The 21213-nt window shown below is 39.6% G+C and overlaps 2 protein-coding genes across 2 annotated transcripts; both read right to left on the reverse strand.

Annotated features, from left to right (window-relative positions):
* Positions 1-19305: 19305 nt before the first annotated feature.
* LOC145627858 (uncharacterized) lies at positions 19306-20259 on the reverse strand. Its single transcript, XM_081680204.1, has one exon. The coding sequence runs from the start codon at positions 20257-20259 to the stop codon at positions 19306-19308; it is 954 nt and encodes a 317-aa protein (XP_081536330.1).
* Positions 20260-20271: 12 nt separating this feature from the next.
* Positions 20272-20754, reverse strand: LOC145627865 (uncharacterized). Its single transcript, XM_081680209.1, has one exon. The coding sequence runs from the start codon at positions 20752-20754 to the stop codon at positions 20272-20274; it is 483 nt and encodes a 160-aa protein (XP_081536335.1).
* Positions 20755-21213: the final 459 nt, after the last annotated feature.

Here is a 21213-nt window from a genome sequence, read left to right on the forward strand (position 1 = left end):
ATAGCGCGCCAGCCAGCAGCAAGCAGCAGCATGGCGCAGCAGCAGCATAATGTTGTGCGCACTGTGCGTGCTGCTACGCTTGGCTAGGCTGGGCGTAGCGCATGCGAGCACAAGCTGCCCACATGCATGCTTGGTGTTGCGGGGGTGCGCATGGGCATACTACGTGCTTGTTGTACGGTACGTACAATCCCATAATTGGCACAATAACCCCGGGTTATTAAGGCGATGCTATTTTAAAGTTAATTTTAGCGTTGCTTAATATGTAAATAAGGGTAGTTTTTTTTTGGACTCCAAGTCTTAGTGCTAGGCACTTAGACATTTTGGAATTCTTAATTTTGCTTAAATTGTCGTTTTAATTATTTTGTTTATTTAATTAAAATTTTTGGAGGCTAGGCCTCGGTTTTTTAGCGACATTTGCAAAATTAATTTTGGCAAATATTTGGGTTCACCGACTTAATTAATTGGATTAGTTAAGTTGGATGCAGAATTTAGTGGGAGCGTCTCTTAGTTATTTCCATAACCGGTTAAAACAACTTTGACTAGTTTAATTAGGCGTGTTAATTGAATTAACCACCTAGATTAGTTGCTAGTTCTCGCGCGTTTCATGCATTGTTACTTGTTTATCGTTGTAAAATGCATGGGCCATTCACAGATAGTGAATGGATGAATGGAATGTAAATTCTCTCACAGGTTTTATGAAATGGCAACTAGTGGGGCCCGATTAGGATAGAAAATACGGACTGTGATCCGTGATGTATTTTTGTAAATCTAAATACGGTCTGCGAACCGTTGAGTATTTTTGTACCTTAATATTTATATTAGTCCTAATCGTAGATACTAGCAATTGTAATATTTTGGTCAAGTCTTGAAGACGGGGTTCTTAGAAGACAAAGCCATGAAGATGCAAATGAAGACCTTTTGAAGACTTGAAGATCTCAAGGGGTCATGCTAGTTGCCAAATGCATCTCTATTTATGTTTTCGATATATATTTATGTTTATATGTATATGAATTATATGTTAGATGCATGTTTAGGATTTCGAATGTTGAGATGATTAATTAAGTTCACTTAAATCAACCAACATAGAAACCCTAGGTCCCTAAAATATTGAGTAAAACTTGCCATTCCAAAACACACTTACCAACCGAAAGAGGGTAGTGGTGGGCTACGCCAAAGCGAGGCATCACTACTTCTCCAAGGAACGTAAGGCATACCAGGTATGCAAGGTGGTTTTGGTTATACTCAACGATATGAGTGATGGAGTCCTAACATGTCGTGGCAAAGTGAATAAATTGTTTAGAGAGCATTGGATGCGACGATTTATTCAACCAAGAGTGGCTTGGAGCCATTAGCAAAGCGTTGCTTACCTTAAGAGATTGAGTGTTAAGACAAGCCAAAGCATGCTTAACCACTCTCTGTTTCTTTGGATCTTGGAATTGACTTATTCTCACCTAAAATGGGGACAATCTTTAATGTGTGAATAAGACGTTTTAAATAAGTTTGATTAAAATGCATGAATTCAATCTTATTTAAGTATAATGAATGGTTTTTTATTTCAAATTATTTCAATTATAGAATCATGTCTTCAACTAATGTCAACGACCTTATGCTCCCGGAATTGCCCGAAAAGTTGCCAACTTCTCTGAACTTGGTAAACTTTAAGGAATGGGAAGAGGAACTCCGAAAGACCCTCAGAAATTGCTACCTAGAGCACATTCTGGACACTCAAATCCCGAGTTTCTACTCAAAGGGGATTATGAGTGAGGAGGCACATGAGGTATGGATTGTGGATTGTAAAAGAGTTTCCAGACTCATGGCAAACTCCATCCCGGTACAATGGAAGGGGAAGTTCTCCAACTATTTTCCGGACATGATGCTCAAAGCTCTAGAAGATGTAGTCAATTTGAGAGTCACCAAAAGTACCAGAGGCAACTATGATGGACTTGTGGAAGATGTGACTAGGTCACTCTCGAACATGAGGATCAAGCCACCGCAAGATGGGTGTCTCACGAAAGAGAGACAAGAAGTATGGGCTAAGGTCTATAATGCAAGACTTAGACCCGGGATGTGTAGACACCCATTTGTGTCTCCCCAAAACCAAAACCAGTGATGAGTGCCTTTCACGTCGAATCAAAATTGAATGAAACGAAAGTGTAGAAAGGTCTAGTGTTGTGGAAAGTTTTATTTCTTTTCTCTTCTCCCTGTTTTGGAAAACTTTATTTTAAGAAAACAGCTAATCCAGTTTGGTTGGTCCATGATATGGGTCTAATAGTGGTGTAGTTGGATGGGGCTTGCAAAGACCTTTCCAACGATATATTATAAGCCCAATTCCGATGAATATTGAGGAAGTTATGGCCAATTTACTAAACTGGGCCCGGTTTGAGCTTTATGTCCGACCCAATGATCTAGGGAAGGGCCTAATATGATTTATCGTTCCTAATGCAATTAGGAATGGTTTTGGTTTTCTAGAATATTCTGGAAGGTTCTTTTCATTCCTAATTCAATTAGGACTTTTCAGAGTTTTAATTAAGATCAAATAGCATTTTTCGAAGAAATTATATTATTTTATCTTCCAGTACGGTAAACTTATCAGATTTTCGAAAACGCGTTGGAATTAAGACTGGCGTCCAACCCCAGGCCTTGGCGCCTGGAACCAGGCTTGGCGCCAGGCGCTAGCCATTGGCGCCTGGCGCTAGCCACTGGTGCCTGGCGCCAGCTAGCCAGGGTTGGCGCCAATCCTGTTTTGTGATCTTCAGACTTTGTTTTGTTAAATTATCTTTTTTGGCTGATTTTTCTCTATAAATATCGTATTAAAAACTCCGTTTTCATTCATCTACAATCATCATTCACGAATTCTCATCAACAATTAGTTTTAACCAACTCTCATCAAGATTTTCTTGATTATTCTCTCTTTTTCTAAACTAGCCTTTTCTCAAATACAAAATTCCGTATTCACAAGATCTAGAAACACCTAGCCATATTCGAAGTTGCCTTCGCCCTAGACGTGAAAGGTTTTAATTTCTGAGGGTTTGGTCCCAAATCTCTATTTAAATTATTTAATTTAATTGCTTTGATTATTATTTTTCCTTGAAGTTACTAACGTGTGTATTTTGTTATTAGAAAGAGGTACGAGACATCAAAGTAAGTACTTTATTGATTTATTGATATTACGATGTAGATATCATTTTTATATTGTTGTTATGATATTCCTAGTATATTAATATTAAATATGATTGTTACGATGCTTCCTATGTTCTTTCTAATATTTATTCATGTTAGTATCATGTTAGGGATAAAGATTTGATTTTTATTGCTTAGTGACATGCTAGGGTTTGTTATTAATCTTGTTAGTATCATGCCTAGGATCTTACCTTTATTCTGCTTTAACATGAATATTGTTATAATTATGATTGCTATGATTATGATATTCGTTATTGTTCATGATTATTTTATTCATAATTGATTATGTTGCTTGATTTTTATTCTTTATTGCTTGATCACATTTATTGCATGTTTAAAGGGGATTTGGTACTTGTAATCACGCTTAATAAGATAATTAATAATCTTGTTAGGGTTAATTGTGATTATAATTCAAGTGATCGCCAATAATAGTTTATTTGTGCATTAATATTCAACCAACATAGATTAAACAGGTTTAGGGTTAACCTATTGATTGCATGTTAATCAGAAAGCGCACATGAATACGATCAGAATAAAGTAGAGGCCTATTATTAGGGCAGGTTCAATCTCTTTTAGGTTGGATTTGTACCATCATCCCCGGACCCTTATTTGGTTCATGACCTTATGGAGTTGACGATCTCTTGGATCGTTAAGGGGTGTAACCTTCACCTCGTGAACGGTTTACAAGTTCCTTAAAAACTTGTTGGCAACTCTTTTGCTCTATCTTCTTCCCTTTTGGACGCCACCGTACTTTAGTGTATGATCACAGTGGGGTTCAAGCTAGTGGGATTTTTAAGGCTTGAAATTATTCCCTACAGTTTTTGGCGACTCTGCTGGGGAGGATTTCTATTTTAATTCCTGAATTTGTTTCGGCAATGATTTAGAATGAGTGGATGAGACTCGAAAAGTTCTAAGTATTTCATGTGCGTAATTTTGATTAACATTATTGTCATATGCATAAAAAGGTTCTCATTGGAAAGACCATCCGTAATGAGTCAAAAATATAGGATTTTACACGTAGGAAATTTGAGAAATGTCTTTCACAACTAGGACTGAAATAACACCGCGCGAAACTGGATGATTTTATTGAGCACAGAAAGCTGCTGAGGCATGTGGGACGTAGCGTCAGGGGCCAGAGCTTGGCGCCAAACTTTTAGCCGTAGCGCCAGACGCCAGTATTGGCGCCAGGCGCTACAATTAAAAGGTGGCGCCAGTCTCTGTTTGCTGGCGCCAATTTCCCCCAATACCGAGCCAGAAATATGCGTTCTAATTTCGACCAGGTTTTCGTATTGTTTGCTCGATCTTGCTTCCTGATTGAATTTTTTCTCACTTTTCTGAAACCCATATGTGTTCTACATATGGACATAACCTTCTGGGAATTCATGCTCTATCTACCCGATTGAACGCTCCTGGAAACAAAGAGTACATCTGAGATGTTGAATTCACCAAACCATGGAAGTGAGTTTTTTTTCTAAAACTCGCGGTATCCCATCCACACGCGCTAACCCTTCACGGTTAGGCTTCTGCGCGGTGCATCCAGACAATTAACCATGGACCCTCTATTGACTAAACCATATCCTGAACTTTAGAGAACTAGAGCCATGGTTAGGTTGCGAACTCATTGCATCATATTGTGCCTACTTGACTAATTGTGCATTATTTGTTGTGCATATATATTCTATGTTCCTCTTAACCGTTTGTTGATTTGTGTTAAGACTAAAATTAATGACTTAAAGAACTTTGCCTAATTAATTAATTAATTAATTAATTTGTGTCAATAAAGTTTTTTTTTTTTTTAATCGAAATTGACCTAGTACGACTTTAGGCATACCCCAGTTAACTAATAATACCGAAAACAGTCCTGGACCGAAGCTCCAATATTAGCGCCAAAGTCTGAGCTGTAGCGCCACAGTATAGTGTGTAGCGCTAGACATTAACTAAAATGTCTGGCGCCAATCACCATATTGTGACGCCAGTCCTGTCGCTTGGCCGACAGTTCGGATTATTTGTCGAGTCATCACCTAAAGTCTAATTAATCAGTTTTCTATTTAATTCGGTTAATTTTGCTGACCATTAATGCTTAATTGAATTAATGTTCGAGTTTAGGCACTAAGTCCCATGGTCTTACACAAAAGTCTCAACATGTCACCTACACTCACTAGTCTTAGCACACACTTTGAGTACACATCACCATGACCATGTCTTAGGTTCATGCATGAGTCGGTCTTTCCGTCATTTGAGTTGGGGGGTACATTCTATTCCTAATTCTTCATATCCCTCCATCTAAATCTTCTTTCACATTCTATTCCAATTTTTCTTCACTTCCTCCATCCATGTGTGTTGAATCGAGTTTGAGTCATGTGATTGACAAATAAAAAATGAGGGTGATGATGAAACAACACAAGACAAGAGGCGAGCTTCAACGACAAGATTTTATGACTTCTTTTTCTATTTCTTCTTCATTTTTTCCTTTCCCCAATAAGTCTAGCATAGGCACCTTTCTTTTCCTTTAGATTATTTTTGTACTTTTTCTTTTCTTTTCCCTTTTTAATAAAATGAGCATTTATTTTCTTGCATATGATCATTGCATCACATTGCATTGCAAAAAAAAAATGAAAAAAAAAATCCATGTCGAGCTAAGCACAAGGTATACCAATGATTTGAGGCACCCTTTGTAGCCACATCATATCTTCTTTCGCCTTTCTAATTTACAAATCCTTCCTTCATAAACCACTTTGAGCCTCGTCTAACGATAGACCTTTCTTTTTTCAACCTACATCTATCTAACCTTGGGATGGGATGGTGTGCAACTTATGCAATTTACAAAGAACGAAGCTTGAGTGATTTCAGAAATTTAAAAAATAGTAAAAATAAGCAAAAGCAAAAAATAAATAAAAGTGTACAAAAGGGCAAGTGTTCCAATGTCTTTGATATGAAAATATCTTCGATAAGAACACGTCTCAAATTGCGTCTCTTATCGAGTGCTCGGTACCATGCCTGAGAAACATGAATGCCAAGTGAGTGATAGACCGCATGATCGGGCTTGCCCACACTTGCAAAAGTAAAATAAATGCTAAAGCAAAAAGAGCTAAAAAAGAGTAGAAAACCTCAAGCATAAAAATACAAATATTCAAAAGCAAGGTTGCACACCTTGGGGGCTTATCTAGGGTCTTGAGCCTTTATCCCCTTCTTCTTCTATAACCTTTAGCCTAACCACGTTACAACCCTTAAAAGACCTTTTTGAGGTATACACACACTTGTGCGAGGTTTGGCTAGAGCTATGTTCGGCCTGATTCCTAACGGATACGTAGGCAACCTCACATCGAGGTGCGGCCGTAATAAACATGCATTCATATTCACATTCACACACTTACACCATGATCATATCAAGGGATCTCCAATGCTCATCCCTATTCACTTAGAGCTAGACTTGGGGGCTTGATCCCTACATCATTAGCTTACCTAGCCTAAGAGTCACCACCATTTGACTCTTTTCAATAATATATTTTTTCACACACTTAGCCCTTGCGGCCTAACTTTAGTGTCACTATCACACACATCACGCATACATGACCAAATATATTTCCCTTAGGAACCCTTTGTCATGAAATCTTAACATAACGATGAAGCATGCCTTGTCACATCACTCGTCACTCATAATTGTCATCACAAAGTATGAAGTGCTTAGCCTCCGTGCCTAAGTTACCCAAATACTTTCATCATGGAGTCAACAGTTGAGATATCCTAGGATGGATTAATCCTTGCACCTTGAGAGATAGTATCAAACAACATTTGACTAAGCTCATTCAACATGCATCTTCAAACTTTTGATTTTCTTTTTCACGTCTTTCTTTTCCGGGAGAAAGTCGGTACCCTCCACAAAAATGACAAAATTTTTTGCTTTTTGCATTTTCGAGTCGCACGATCACATTACAATGCACACACGGGTCACGAGTCACATGTGTCATGTTACTTCGAGTCGAGTCAACCTCGAGTCAGTCAAACATATCGAGTCAAGTTTATACCTTGAGTCGTGTCAAGCCAATGAGTCAAGCAACTTTAAGCCTTAGGTCAACCCTAAGATAATTAAAGAAATTGCCAAAGTTCTATAGTCAAAAATAAATACAGGTGTAGCAGAACAGGGAAGACCCTATCACAGCGTTCGGCGACAGAATCAATTCTTGGCGCCAGAAATATTTCAGCAACGACAGAGCTCGAAGCCTCTCAGAAATGTGATTTCGACTTCATACATCAATTTTGGGTTCCTTGGTACGCCAGTTAGCCCCTATAAGCAATTTGACATGATTAAGTAGTCAGTTTGATTACAATTGCAATAAGTGATCGACTTGATGAAAGATCGTCTCACTTAGCTTAAAGCGCCTAATCACGGAGACACCGACATACTGGTTTTAGCGAAAGCAAAGTTCAGGCGAGCTTTAGAGATCAACAAACGTTGGTCTTCGGAAATTTTTCTTCAGAACATTATCGCAACAAACATTCAAGCACCGAAGCTCTTTTGTTCAGAGACGTGTGAACATTTCCATAAAGCTCTTTTGCTCCAGAGACGCGTGGGCATATCATCAAAGCTCTTTTGTTCAGAGACGCGTGGACATTTCATTCAAGCTCTTTTGTTCAGAGACACGTGGACATTTCCTATTTCCTACAAGCTCTTTTGTTCAAAAACGCGTGGCATCCTATTATTAAACTCTTTGTTCAGACGCGCGTGAACATATAAAAAAAAAGAAGCTCATTGTTCAGAGACGAGTGAACATCGAAACAGCAAGGTGGCGTTCCCTAGATTGTGGAGAGTTGTCACAAACAATTGAAGGTAATTTCGGGCGAAGTTGTCTTCGATCATATTCCCTTAGGCATGGAAGATGATCATAATGCGGATGAGAATTATTTCAAGAGAAATAATTTTCGATAGTATTCCCTTGGACGTGGGATATTATCAATGCGGATGAGGATTGTTTCGAGAGAAATAATCTTCGATGATGTTCCCTAGGATGTGGAATATTATCATTGCGGAGGAGGATAGTTTCAGACGAAGCAATCTTCTAATTTGGAAGCAGTTACGGGCGTAGCGGTTTTCAAGCGGGATGGCATTCTATAGCTTGCAGGAGGTCATCAAAACAACAGTAAAGCGGCAGCAAATCGGTTACTTTCAGAGACGTGTGCTCGACGGTGCAAGATACGCGTTTCTTAACTCTTTTATCTGTTTAACTAATGCTAGTTTTGCAGGTATCGGCGTTACAAGATTGGTTTAGGATCGCAGAACGTTCTGAATCATTCTCCGTCCATATCGATACTTTGACTTTTGTTTTCGAAACATGCGTTTCTCCAAACTCAGTCAAAGTGGGGGCTTCTGTAGACACCCATTTGTGTCTCCCCAAAACCAAACCCAGTGATGAGTGCCTTTCACGTCGAATAATAATCGAATGAAACGAAAGTGTGGAAAGGTCTAGTGTTGCGGAAAGTTTTATTTCTTTTCTCTTCTCCCTGTTTTGGAAAACTTTATTTTAAGAAAACAGCTAATCCAGTTTGGTTGGTCCATGATATGGGTCTAATAGTGGTGTAGTTGGATGGGGCTTGCAAAGACCTTTCCAACGATATATTATAAGCCCAATTCCGATGAATATTGAGGAAGTTATGGCCAATTTACTAAACTGGGCCCGGTTTGAGCTTTATGTACGGCCCAATGATCTAGGGGAGGGCCTAATATGATTTATCGTTCCTAATGCAATTAGGAATGGTTTTGGTTTTCTAGAATATTCTAGAAGGTTCTTTTCATTCCTAATTCAATTAGGACTTTTCAGAGTTTTAATTTAGATCAAATAGCATTTTTCGAAGAAATTATATTATTTTATCTTCCAGTACGGTAAACTTATCAGATTTTCGAAAACGCGTTGGAATTAAGACTGGCGTCCAACCCCAGGCCTTGGCGCTTGGAACCAGGCTTGGTGCCAGGTGCTAGCCATTGGCGCCTGGCGCTAGCCACTGGTGCCTGGCGCCAGCTAGCCAGGGTTGGCGCCAATCCTGTTTTGTGATCTTCAGACTCTGTTTTGTTAAATTATCTTTTTTGGCTGATTTTCTCTATAAATATCGTATTAAAAACTCCGTTTTCATTCATCTACAATCATCATTCACGAATTCTCATCAACAATTAGTTTTAACCAACTCTCATCAAGATTTTCTTGATTACTCTCTCTTTTTCTAAACTAGCCTTTTCTCAAATACAAAATTCCGTATTCACAAGATCTAGAAACACCTAGCCATATTCGAAGTTGCCTTCGCCCTAGACGTGAAAGGTTTTAATTTCTGAGGGTTTGGTCCCAAATCTCTATTTAAATTATTTAATTTAATTGCTTTGATTATTATTTTTCCTTGAAGTTACTAACGTGTGTATTTTGTTATTAGAAAGAGGTACGAGGCATCAAAGTAAGTACTTTATTCATTTATTGATATTACGATGTAGATATCATGTTTATATTGTTGTTATGATATTCCTAGTATATTAATATTAAATATGATTGTTACGATGCTTCCTATGTTCTTTCTAATATTTATTCATGTAGATATCATGTTTATATTGTTACGATGCTTCCTATGTTCTTTCTAATATCAGGTTTTAATATTTATTCAAGAACAAAGCTAAGATGCGCTGCTTCTATTGTAGTAGACCCGGACACTACAAAAGAGAATGTAGCATGTATCTAGAAGATGAGGCGAAAAGAAAAGTAACCTCAATCTCAGGTATCATCTTTACACTTGAACATAAGCCATTTATAAGGTATTAGATACCGGAAAATTGGCTCACTATATGCTCCTGTTTCAGGAACAAAGTGAGCGGTGCTTTTCAAGTGGATATGAGTACACAAGTGTAAGAAGAAGATAATCTTTCAAAGAAAGCTTGTAATCTCATATTTTGTCTAGATTTAAAACTTGTTTAGTTTTATCTACCATATTTTGATCTTGTGGCGTTGGACGTCATTTTGAACTTGATCACAAGACATATCATCTTGTATATATTTATGGAATGACACGTTTGTGTCTTTGGACAAATTGTTTATAATGATACCAAAAGAGCTAAGACCATAGAGTCAAATCAGACTTACTTGTGGCATTGTCGACTTGGCCACATCAACATCAAACGCATCAAGAAACTTCTACAAGAAGGTGTTCTTGACTCTTTCGATTTAGAATCGTTTGAGAATGTCGAGGGATGTCTATTAGGCAAGATGATTAAACAGCCATTCTCCAAGTTGGGAGAAAGGGCAAGTGACTTATTGGGTCTTATACATACCGATGTATGTGGACCATTGAGCTCAACCACAAGAAATGGACATCGATATTTCATCACTTTCACAGACGACTATAGTAGATATGGCTATGTCTACCTCATGTCGCATAAATCTGAATCATTTGAAAAGTTCAAAGAATTTCAGAGTGAAGTTGAAAATCAGCTTGGCAAGAAAATCAAAGCCCTTCGATCGGATCGAGGTGGTGAATACTTGAGCCAAGAATTCGATGACCATTTGAAAGAAAAGGGTATACTTTCAGAATTGACACCTCCAGGAACTCCTCAATGGAACGGAGTATCCAAAAGGAGAAATCGGACCTTGTTAAACATGGTACGATCAACAATGGGTCTTAGTGATCTTCCTATCTCTTTCTGGGGACACGCACTTCTAACTGCGGCACTAACACTGAACCGTGCTCCATCAAAAGCTGTAGAAAAGACTCCATTTGAATTATGGACGAAGAAACCTCCTAGGTTATCTTTTCTAAAGATATGGGGATGCGAAGCATATGTCAAGAAATTGATTTCTGACAAACTTCATCCCAAATCTGACAAGGTAAAGGGTATTACTTCTACAACAAATCAGAGAACAAAATGTTTGTTGCTCGCGATGGTGTCTTTTTGGAGAAGGAGCACCTTTCCAAAATGACAAGTGGGAGGAAAATCGAACTCGACGAAGTTCGTGAGGATGAGCAACAAAATCATAATGACAGTCAAAGTGCTCAAACAGCATCTGTTGACGCAGGTCAAAATGATCAAAATGTGCAAAGTCGAACCGACAATGCAAATGCTCAATCCATTACCCTACGTAGGTCTCAGAGGCCGAGATCTCAACCTGATAGATATCTTGGTTTAGTATTAACCGAGAATCAGGACATCAGGATTATGGATGGAGATGAACCGGCAACCTACAAGCAAGCGATGGCAAGCACCGACTCTACTAAATGGCAAGAAGCCATGAGATCTGAAATGGATTCCATGTTTGAAAATCAAGTCTGGGACTTGGTTGACTTACCCGAAGGTTATACACCTATTGGATGTAAGTGGATTTTCAAGTTGAAAACCGACAAAGATGGAAATGTATTCATTTACAAAGCTGGATTGGTGGCAAAAGGTTACAGACAAGTTCATGGTATTGATTACAATGAAACCTTTTCACCAGTCGCAATGCTTAAATCCGTTCGGATCCTCCTAGAGATTGCTGCATATTACAATTATGAAATATGGCAGATGGACGTCAAAACCGCCTTCCTTAATGGTTATTTGGAAGAAACTGTGTATATGACACAGCCTGAAGGTTTTGTCGACCAAAACAATGCTATGAAAGTTTGTAAGCTTAAGAAGTCCATTTATGGATTAAAGCAAGCAAGCAGAAGTTGGAATCTGCGATTCGATGAAGCCATCAGTAAGTTTGGTTTTATCAAGAATCCAGATGAATCTTGTGTTTACAAGAAGGTCAGTGGGAGTGACATCGCCTTCCTAGTCTTATATGTCGATGACATATTGCTCATTGGAAACAGCATTCCGTTGTTAGAGTCTGTAAAGGCCTGGCCTGGAAAGTGCTTCTCAATGAAAGACTTGGGAGAGGCTCAGTACATACTAGGCATCAAGATCTATAGGGATAGATCGAAAAGGATGATTGGATTGAGTCGGAGTACTTATATTGATAAGGTACTTGCTCGATTTGGCATGGGGGAGGCCAAGAGAGGTCACCTGCCAATGTCACATGGCATAACCCTAAGCAAGAAGCAGTGTCCACAGACACTTGATGAGCGGGTAAGAATAAATCAGATTCCATATGCTTCGCTTATTGGATCGATCATGTATGCCATGATATGTACTAGGCCAGATGTATCGTATGCCTTGAGTGCTACGAGCCGTTACCAATCAGACCCAGGAGAGGCACATTGGACTGCGGCCAAAAATATCCTAAAGTACCTGAAAAGGAACAAGGATAAATTCCTGGTGTATGTTGGTGCAGAGGATTTAGTAGTGGAAGGTTATACCGACGCAAGCTTCCAAACAGACAGAGACGATTTCAAATCGCAATCTGGATATGTGTTCTGTCTAAATGGAGGGGCGTTTAGTTGGAAGAGCGCAAAGCAGAGTACAACTGCAGATTCTATAACTGAAGCCGAATGATTAGCAGCTGCTGAAGCAGCTAAGGAGGCTGTTTGGATTCGTAAGTTCGTTGGTGAACTTGATGTTGTACCCTCTATAAAAGGTCCAATAGCCCTCTATTGTGAGAACAATGGAGCTATTGCTCAGGCCAGAGAGCCTAGGGAACATCAGAAGGTCAAACATGTCAAGCGGCGATTTCACATGATTCGAGAATGGAAATCAGAGGGTGAAATCAGAATTTGCAAAGTTGGAACGGATGACAATGTAGCCGATCCACTTACTAAACCTTTGCCTCAAGTGACGCACAACAAGCACATTGAGGCAATGGGAATCAAGCATGTAGGAGACTGACTTTGATTTCCTTGTTTAGTGTTTTAGTTAATTTTGAGAAAAAATAATGTAAGACGCTAAGGAAAACCATTCAAGTTTTGGAGTAATATAAAATTTCATGGATTATTTTATTACTCCGTTATGCTATTTAATTGTGGTTTAGGATTAAATAATGAGTCCATTTGATTCTGAGAATATTCAAAATAGGGTATCAAGACCAGTCTTGGTAAGGAAACACCTATTAAGTGAACATTGAATATTATAATCGAAAATTATCCCTAATCAAGGTCATTTAAACGATGGACGATTAATGACCGATTGAGATTAGTGTGTAGTTTGATATATAGCACCGTTTCATGTGCTACATGGACATGATTGTCATAAATCATTTACAAAGGTATTGGTTTAGAACCATACTGGATCGACCTATGAGAATACTTTAAGAAATTAAAAAATTTGTCATAAGTATACTTCTCATTATGGCTATCGGAACCTATTTCCTCGACCATGAGTATTGTGAGTTCTCTTGTTTGAGTACTAGTTCGCTTTGATGTTGTCAAACGTCTGCCGTAATAGGGGATTATAACGGCAACACTCGGGCGACTAGGTCCTCTCAGTAAGAGGAGCTACATTACAAGACTGGGAATGTCCCCCTACCAAAATAGGGAAGATGTCTTTGTTGTATACAAGGCCTCTCGTAGAGCGAGATTGTAAAATGCATGGCCGTGCTCGGATGGATTTTAGAAATCATCTGTTTATTGAGAGTCGGACTCGGAATCGGGAAACACTTCTGGACGTAATAAGGATGACAAAATAAATCTTACCTTATAGTTCATGAAGAGACATTAAGCGACATAGGAGAAAGGCAGTACAAAAAATGCGCACTTGTCCGGAAGGACAAGTGGGAGATTGAAAGGAATGGTGTCCTTCGAACAAGTGTACTATTCCGTTAGTGGGTTCAGAATTATTAGAAAGCTAATATATTCAGTGAGGTTAAGTGATCGGAATGCCTGGGTGGAGGCCGCTTCCGATCAGTAATATTAATGAATAATTAATATTAGAGCTTAATCTTGACTGAACCCTTCGGGTCACACCCAATCATTCAACAAACCGAAACGACGAATTAATTCGGAAGGAATTAATGAATCGACCGAGTAATATTTATTTAAAAGTCGAAAATTCGAGCTTAGAGCGTCGAAACCGAGCGTCGGAAGTCGAGTCGAAAAATAGTGAAAGATGAGACGAGAAATAGTAATAAATCAACAAAAGACCAAAATACCCCTAGCATCGGAATGCCCAAGAAAACCGAGTGCTAAGGGCATATGGCCTAGCATGGTGGCTAGCATGTGCACCAAGCCGAGCCTAGGCTGGCTGGTGCGTGCTAGCGCACCCATGCTAGCATCGCAAGGCTAGGCGCTGCCTAGTGCGTGCTAGCGTGCTAGGCACAGCCTTGTGCGCGCAATGGCTAGCAAGCCATGCCGCAACAAGCTGCAGCAGCTAGCACGCTAGGCGCGCCAGCTCGCCACAGCTAGCAGCAGCATGGCTAGGCCATTGCTTGCTGCCTAGCAGCGCTGGCCAAGGCACAAGGCCAGCAGCAACCCGCACAAGCATGCTGGGCTTGCTGGCCAGCAGCGCCTGGCAGCCCGCATGCGAGTGCTGGGCCTGCTGGGCTTGCTGGGCGTGGCTGCCATGGACAGCAGCACATGGTAGCCCACCTTGGCTACCATGGTGCCCAAGGGTGGGTGCCATGTGGCTTGTGGTCCTTGAGTGTGTGTGGTGTGAGGTGGCCGGTTATGGGAGAGGAGGTGGGGAGCAAGTTTGGTCCCCCCCTTCTCCAAGTGGTCCTCACCTAACCACTCACATGAGCTTGCCACTTGTTGATTTATTACTAGCTTGATTATTAATTTTATTTTAGCTTTAAAATAAAATGGAAAAATCATACTATCCCACATTGATGGGAGAGTAAATGATACTCCCATCATTTCCTATAAATCCCCAAGTATGGGCATTGGGAATGATGCTTGAGTAAGAGTTGAAAAAGGCATCACAATTAGTGAAAAACTTTGAACTCAATATAATTACTCGGGTTTTATTGGTCGGGTCTTGCTAACCCCAAGACATTGGACCTAGTCGGTTTTGTTGGTGCGGGTGGACTTCGTTGGAGGTCTCCGTGTGAGCGGGTTTTGAAGCTTTCAAGTAAGAGCTCATTTTGGAGCGAAGCACGCGTTAAAGGTAATTAGCTTATCTTAATCTTGTGATTAATTTAATTATGTTTATGGTTTTATTTATTGCGAGTGCGGTCTTGTTTTTGGGTTTGTTTCCGCGGTGAGTCGGACTCACCAAACCCCAACAGTTGATTCTTAAGATCATTGACTTCTTCTTGAGTTGCCATTATAACTTTTGCTTTCCTCTTGCGAGCTATAGGTTTTTCGAAAAGTTGGACTTGTACGAAGAGGTTATCTTTGATTAATCGTCCTTCTTTTCTTGACCACGCGCTGTAAATTAAACCATTTTGCGTTTTAATTACTTGACTCGAATCAACTTGACTTTATGGTTTATTTTAAGGGAAAAAGAGGAAAAAGAAAAAAGGGTGCATATTTTTGGCAAAAATAACGTACATATTTTTAGGGAACTAAGTATTATTATTTTTATGTTGGAGGATTAATATTCGACTTACCCCCCTAAAAAAATGACGGAAAAATGCGCACACAAGACTCTCTTAATCATGGTCAAAGTATGTGTATTAGTGTGTGCATTGAGTGTAAGTGACATGCTTGGACTCTTGTGTAAGACCATGGGACTTAGTGCCTAAACTCGATCATTGATTCAATTAAACATTATTGACAGCAAAATTAACCGAATTAAACAAAAAACTGATTAATTAGACCCTAGGTGATGACTCGACAAATAATCCGAACTGTCGGCCAAGCGACAGGACTGGCGTCACACTGTGGAGGTTGGCGCCAGACAACATAGCTGTCATCAGGCGCTACACACCATAGTGTGACGCTACAGCTCAGAACTTGGCGCCACTAGTGGAGCTTCGGTCTGGGACTGTTTTCGGTATTGTTAGTCAACTGGGGTATACCTAAAGTCGTACTAGGTCAATTCCAATTGAAAAATTAGACCTTATTGACTCAAATTAAATAATTAATTAATTAATTAGGCAAAGTTCTTTAAGTCATTAATTTATTTAATCTCAACACAAGTCAACAACCGGTTAAGAGAAACGTAGAATATATATGCACAACAAATAATGCGCAATAAGTCAAGCAGGCACGATCTGATGCAATGCGTTCGCAACCTAACCATGGCTCTAGTTCTCTAAGGTTCGGAATATGGTTTAGTCAAAGAGGGTCCATGGTTAATTGTCCGGATGCACCGCGCGGAAGCCTAACCGTGAAGGGTTGGCGCGAGTGGATGGGACACCGCGAGTTTTAGAAAAAACTCGCTTCCATGGTTTGGTGAATTCAACATCTCGGATGTACCCTTTGTTGCACGGAGCGTTCAATCGGGTAGATGGAGCATGAATCCCTAGAGGGTTATGTCCATATGTAGAACACATATGGGTTTTAGAAAAGTGAGAAAAAATTCAATCAGGAAGTAGGATCGAGCAAACAATACGAAAAACCGGTCGAAATTAGAACGCATATTTATGGCTCGGTATTGGGGGAAATTGGCGCCAGCAATCAGAGACTGGCGCCAACTTTTAACTGTAGTGCCTGGCGCCAATACTGGCGTCTGGCGCTACGGTTAAAAGTGTGGCGCCAAGCTCTGGCCCCTGACGCTACTTCCCACATGCCTCAGCAGCTTTCTGTGCTCGATAAAATCCTCCAGTTTCGCGCGGTGTTATTTCAATCCTAGTTGTGAAAGACATTCCTCAAATTTCCTACGTGTAAAATCCTATGTTTTTGACTAATTACGGATGGTCTTTCCAATGAGATCCTTTTTATGCATATGACAATAATGTTGATCAAAATTACGCATATGAAATACTTAGAACTTTTCGAGCCTCATCCACTCATTCTAAATCATTGCCGAAACAAATTCAGGAATTAAAATAGAAATCCTCCCCAGTGGAGTCGCCAAAAACTGTAGGGAATAATTTCAAGGCTTTAAAATCCCACTAGCTTTAACCTCATTGTGATCATACACTAAAGTACGGTGGCGTCCAAAAGGGAAGAAGATAGAACAAAAGAGTCGCCAACAAGTTTTTAAGGAACTTGTAAACCGTTCACGAGGTGAAGGTTACACCCCTTAACGATCCAAGAGAACGTCAACTCCGTAAGGTCTAAAACCAAATAAGGGTTCGGGGATGAAGGTACTAATCCAACCTAAAAGAGATTGAACCTGCCCTAATAATAGGCCTGTACTTTATTCAGATCGTATTCATGTGCGCTTTCTGATTAACATGCAATCAATAGGATTAACCCTAAACCTGTTTAATCTATGTTAGTTGAATATAATACACAAATAAATTATTATTGGCGATCACTTGAATTATAATCAAATTAACCCTAACAAGATTATTAATTATCTTAGTAAGCGTGATTGCAAGTACCAATTCCCTTTAAACATGCAATAAAAGGTGATCAAGCAATAAATAATAAATAATGTATCAAGCAACATAATCAATAATAATAATAATAATTATTATAATAATCATAAATAAAATAATCATCATCAAAATAATAATAATAATATTCATAATCATCGTAAATTATAACAATTATAATCATAATCATGTTCATGTTAATATTAAAGCATAATAAACATAGCAAGATCCTAGGCATGATACTAACAAGATTAATAACAAACCCTAGCATGTCACTAAGCAATAAAAATCAAATCTTTAACCCTAACATGATACTAACAATCATAAATATTAGGAAGAACATAGGAAGCATCATAGGAATCATATTTAATATTAAAAATACCCTAGACATGATACTAGGAATATCATAATAACAATGTAAGCATGATATCTACATCATAATATCAATTAATCAATTAAAGTACTTACTTTGATGCCTCGTACCTCTTTCTAATAACAAAATACACACGTTAGTAACTTCAAGGAAAAAAATAAACAAACAATTCAATTAAATAATTGAAATAGAGATTTGGGACCAAATCCTCAGAAATTAAACCTTTCACGTCTAGGGCGAAGGAAACTTCGAATATGGCTAGGTGTTTCTAGATCTTGTGAATGCGGAATTTTGTATGTGAAAACAAAGTTTAGAGAAGAAAGATGAATGAGAGAGATGAATGATTAAGAGAAAATTAAAAGAATTGGTGTAAATCGGTGAATGATAGATGTAGATGATGAATGAAAACGGAGTTTTTAATACGATATTTATAGAGAAAATCAGCCAAAAAAGATAAATTAACAAAACAGAGTCTGACGCTCAGGAAACAGAGCTGGCGCCAACCCTGGCTAGCTGGCGCCAGACACCAGCCTTAACGCCAGGCGCCAATGGCTAGCGCCAGGCGCCAGGCCTGGTTCCAGGCGCCAAGGCCTGGGGTTGGACGCCAAGCTTGATTTTAACGCGTTTTCAAAAATCCGATAAGTTTACCGTACTGGAGGATAAAATAATATAAGTTCTTCGAAAATGCTATTTGATTTTGATTAAAACTCTGAAAAGTCAACAAAGTCAACTTATCAATGCTAATTGAATTAGGAATGAAAAGAACGTTCTAGAAGAATCTAGAAGACTAAAACCATTCCTAATTGCATTAGAAATGATAAATCATATTAGGCCCTCCCCTAGATTATTGGGCCGCATATAAAGCTCAAACCGGGCCCAATTTAGTAAATTGGCCATAACTTCCTCTATATTCATCGGAATTGGGCTTATAATATATCGTTGGAAAGGTCTTTGGAAGCCCCATCCAACTACACTACTATTGGACCCATATCATGGACCAACCAAACTGGATTGTCTGTTTTCTTAAAATAAAGTTTTCAAAAACAGAGAGAAGAGAAAAGAAATAAAACTTTCCGCAACACTAGACTTTCCACACTTTCGTTTCATTCGACTATGATTCGACATGAAAGGTACTCATCACTGGGTTTGGTTTTGGGGAGACACAAATGGGTGTCTACATGCCTGTAATTCGTTATCGGATAAAAGGCATACCGATATTACATATCCAACCTTTACCAGGTCGAGCAAAGGCAGTGGATCAGACTGATCTTTCAACTCGCCTTGAGGTCCATTGTATTTTCATTTCTATTCTCTTACCCTCACTTGAACGACCGAGTCAGCTAGCTAGGCTGTGATCAGATCGTATCGAAAGTAGGTAGAGTGAGTGTATTTCATGGGTACTAAAACAAATTACAATGCTAGTAAATACCATTAACGTACGCATAACTACATGTCATCTAGATTTATACTACGTAAAATAGAACACCTTAAACTTTTCATGAAATATTTCTTTAGCACACTAGCATTCCAAACGTTCTTCAAGGGCACCCCTTCTAGGGTTATTAGCCGATAAGACCCTTGCCGTAGAGTTTCGTATATTTGATAAGGCCCCTCCCAAGTGGCAGTAAATTTACCTTCTGCGTTCCCTTTGCCGGTTGCAGCCGTTCTACGCAAAACTAAGTCTCCATCTTCCATGGGACGATAATTGACGCGCTGATTATAAGCATGGCTCATCCGGTTTTTGTATGCAACAGATTTTATAGCAGCCGTCAACCTTATCTCCGGTAAAAAATCTAATTGCTGCATAAGCAGCAAATCATTTTGGCTTTCACAAAAATGTTGTATTCGGAACGTCGGAAGGCCTACCTCAGCCAGGACCACTGCTTCCGTGCCGAAAGCAAGGTTGACAGGTGATTCACCTGTAGCTTCTCTTGTTGTCGTACGATTTCCCCATAAAATTTCAGGTATCAAATCTTCCCATAGGCCTTTGGCGTCCTCCGCCTTTTTCTTGACTGCCCCCAGTATCTGTTTGTTGGCAGCTTCAGCTTGCACATTAGATTGCAGGTGACACACCGCTGCATATGCAAACTTTACCTTATATATGCCGAGAAATTTTTTTACCGGGCCACAATAAAATTGGGAACCATGGTAAAACACCATTGCTGCCGGCAACCCAAACCGGGTGAAGATGCTTTTCCAGATGAAGTAGTCTATCCCTACTTTCAAAAACCTACGACCACCCGTTGCTGACGTGAATGGTCCGACAATATCCATTCCCCACTGAGCAAACGGAATCGGATTGAGAATGGGCGTTAAATCATTCGGGGGTTGATTAAGCACCGGCCCATATCTCTGGCATTTATCGCATTTTTTGACGTAGTCCATGGTGTCTGCATTCATTGTCGGCCAATATTAGCCCTGCTTCATTGTTTCCAAGGACATTGACCGACCCCCCGCATGATTGTCACAATCGCCTTCGTGTATTTCTTCTATCAGCCTTGCCAATTCATACGCTATTATACACCTTCGTAATGGTAACGAAAACCCCCGCTTATATAATGTGCCCTGAAACATAATAAACCAAACGCTGTCTTTCTTGATTTTTCTCGCCCCAACCTTGTCACTGGGCAGGACGTTGTGTATTTTGTAAGCCAAGATATCGTCATACCATTCTCGGCCTTCACTTGTACAATTTACTTCCTTAGAGGCTTGCTCTTCAACACTTTTTCTTTCCAAAATTTCTACCATTACCGTCCTCTCTAAATCATTAAAGCTCGAACTTGCAAGTTTAGCCAGTGCGTCTGCCTGCGTGTTTATTGCTCGAGGAACCAATTTTATTTCGAAATACTCCAGATTGGTTGTTATACTCTTGAGTTTTGCCAAATATGCCGTCATGGTCGGCTCCTAAGTTTCGTAAGGGCCATTGAACTGATTTGCCACCAGTTGCGAATCAGTTGTCATCTCAATACGCTTTGCTTCTGCAGACATGCATAGCTGTATTCCTGCCAAGGCTGTTTCATACTCGGCCTCATTGTTTGAGGCCTTAAAATTGAACTTGACAGCATACTCGAACACATCTCTTTAGGGAGAGATCATAATTACTCCAGCCCTTGAACCGGTCGAAGCTGATGAGCCATCAACTGATACCTTCCATGTGCCGGTATCCTCCTCTACTTCGTAATAAGATGTTTCCACAATGAAGTCAGACAACGCTTGGGCTTTGATTGATACCCTTGGTTTATATGTAATAACGTATTCCGACAACTCCACCGCCCATTTTAGTAGGCGACCTGACGTTTCCATCTTCTGTAAAGACTTCTCTAACGGCTGGTTTGTCAGAATGTCGATTGCATG

This window comes from Chenopodium album, chromosome 1 (assembly GCF_948465745.1).
Source record: "Chenopodium album chromosome 1, dcCheAlbu1.1, whole genome shotgun sequence".
Taxonomy (NCBI): domain Eukaryota; kingdom Viridiplantae; phylum Streptophyta; class Magnoliopsida; order Caryophyllales; family Amaranthaceae; genus Chenopodium; species Chenopodium album.

Excerpts from the sequence above, each read along its gene's own strand:
- LOC145627865 (XM_081680209.1), bottom strand. The coding sequence starts at position 20,754 with ATGACGGCATATTTGGCAAAACTCAAGAGTATAACAACCAATCTGGAG.
- LOC145627858 (XM_081680204.1), bottom strand. The coding sequence starts at position 20,259 with ATGAATGCAGACACCATGGACTACGTCAAAAAATGCGATAAATGCCAG.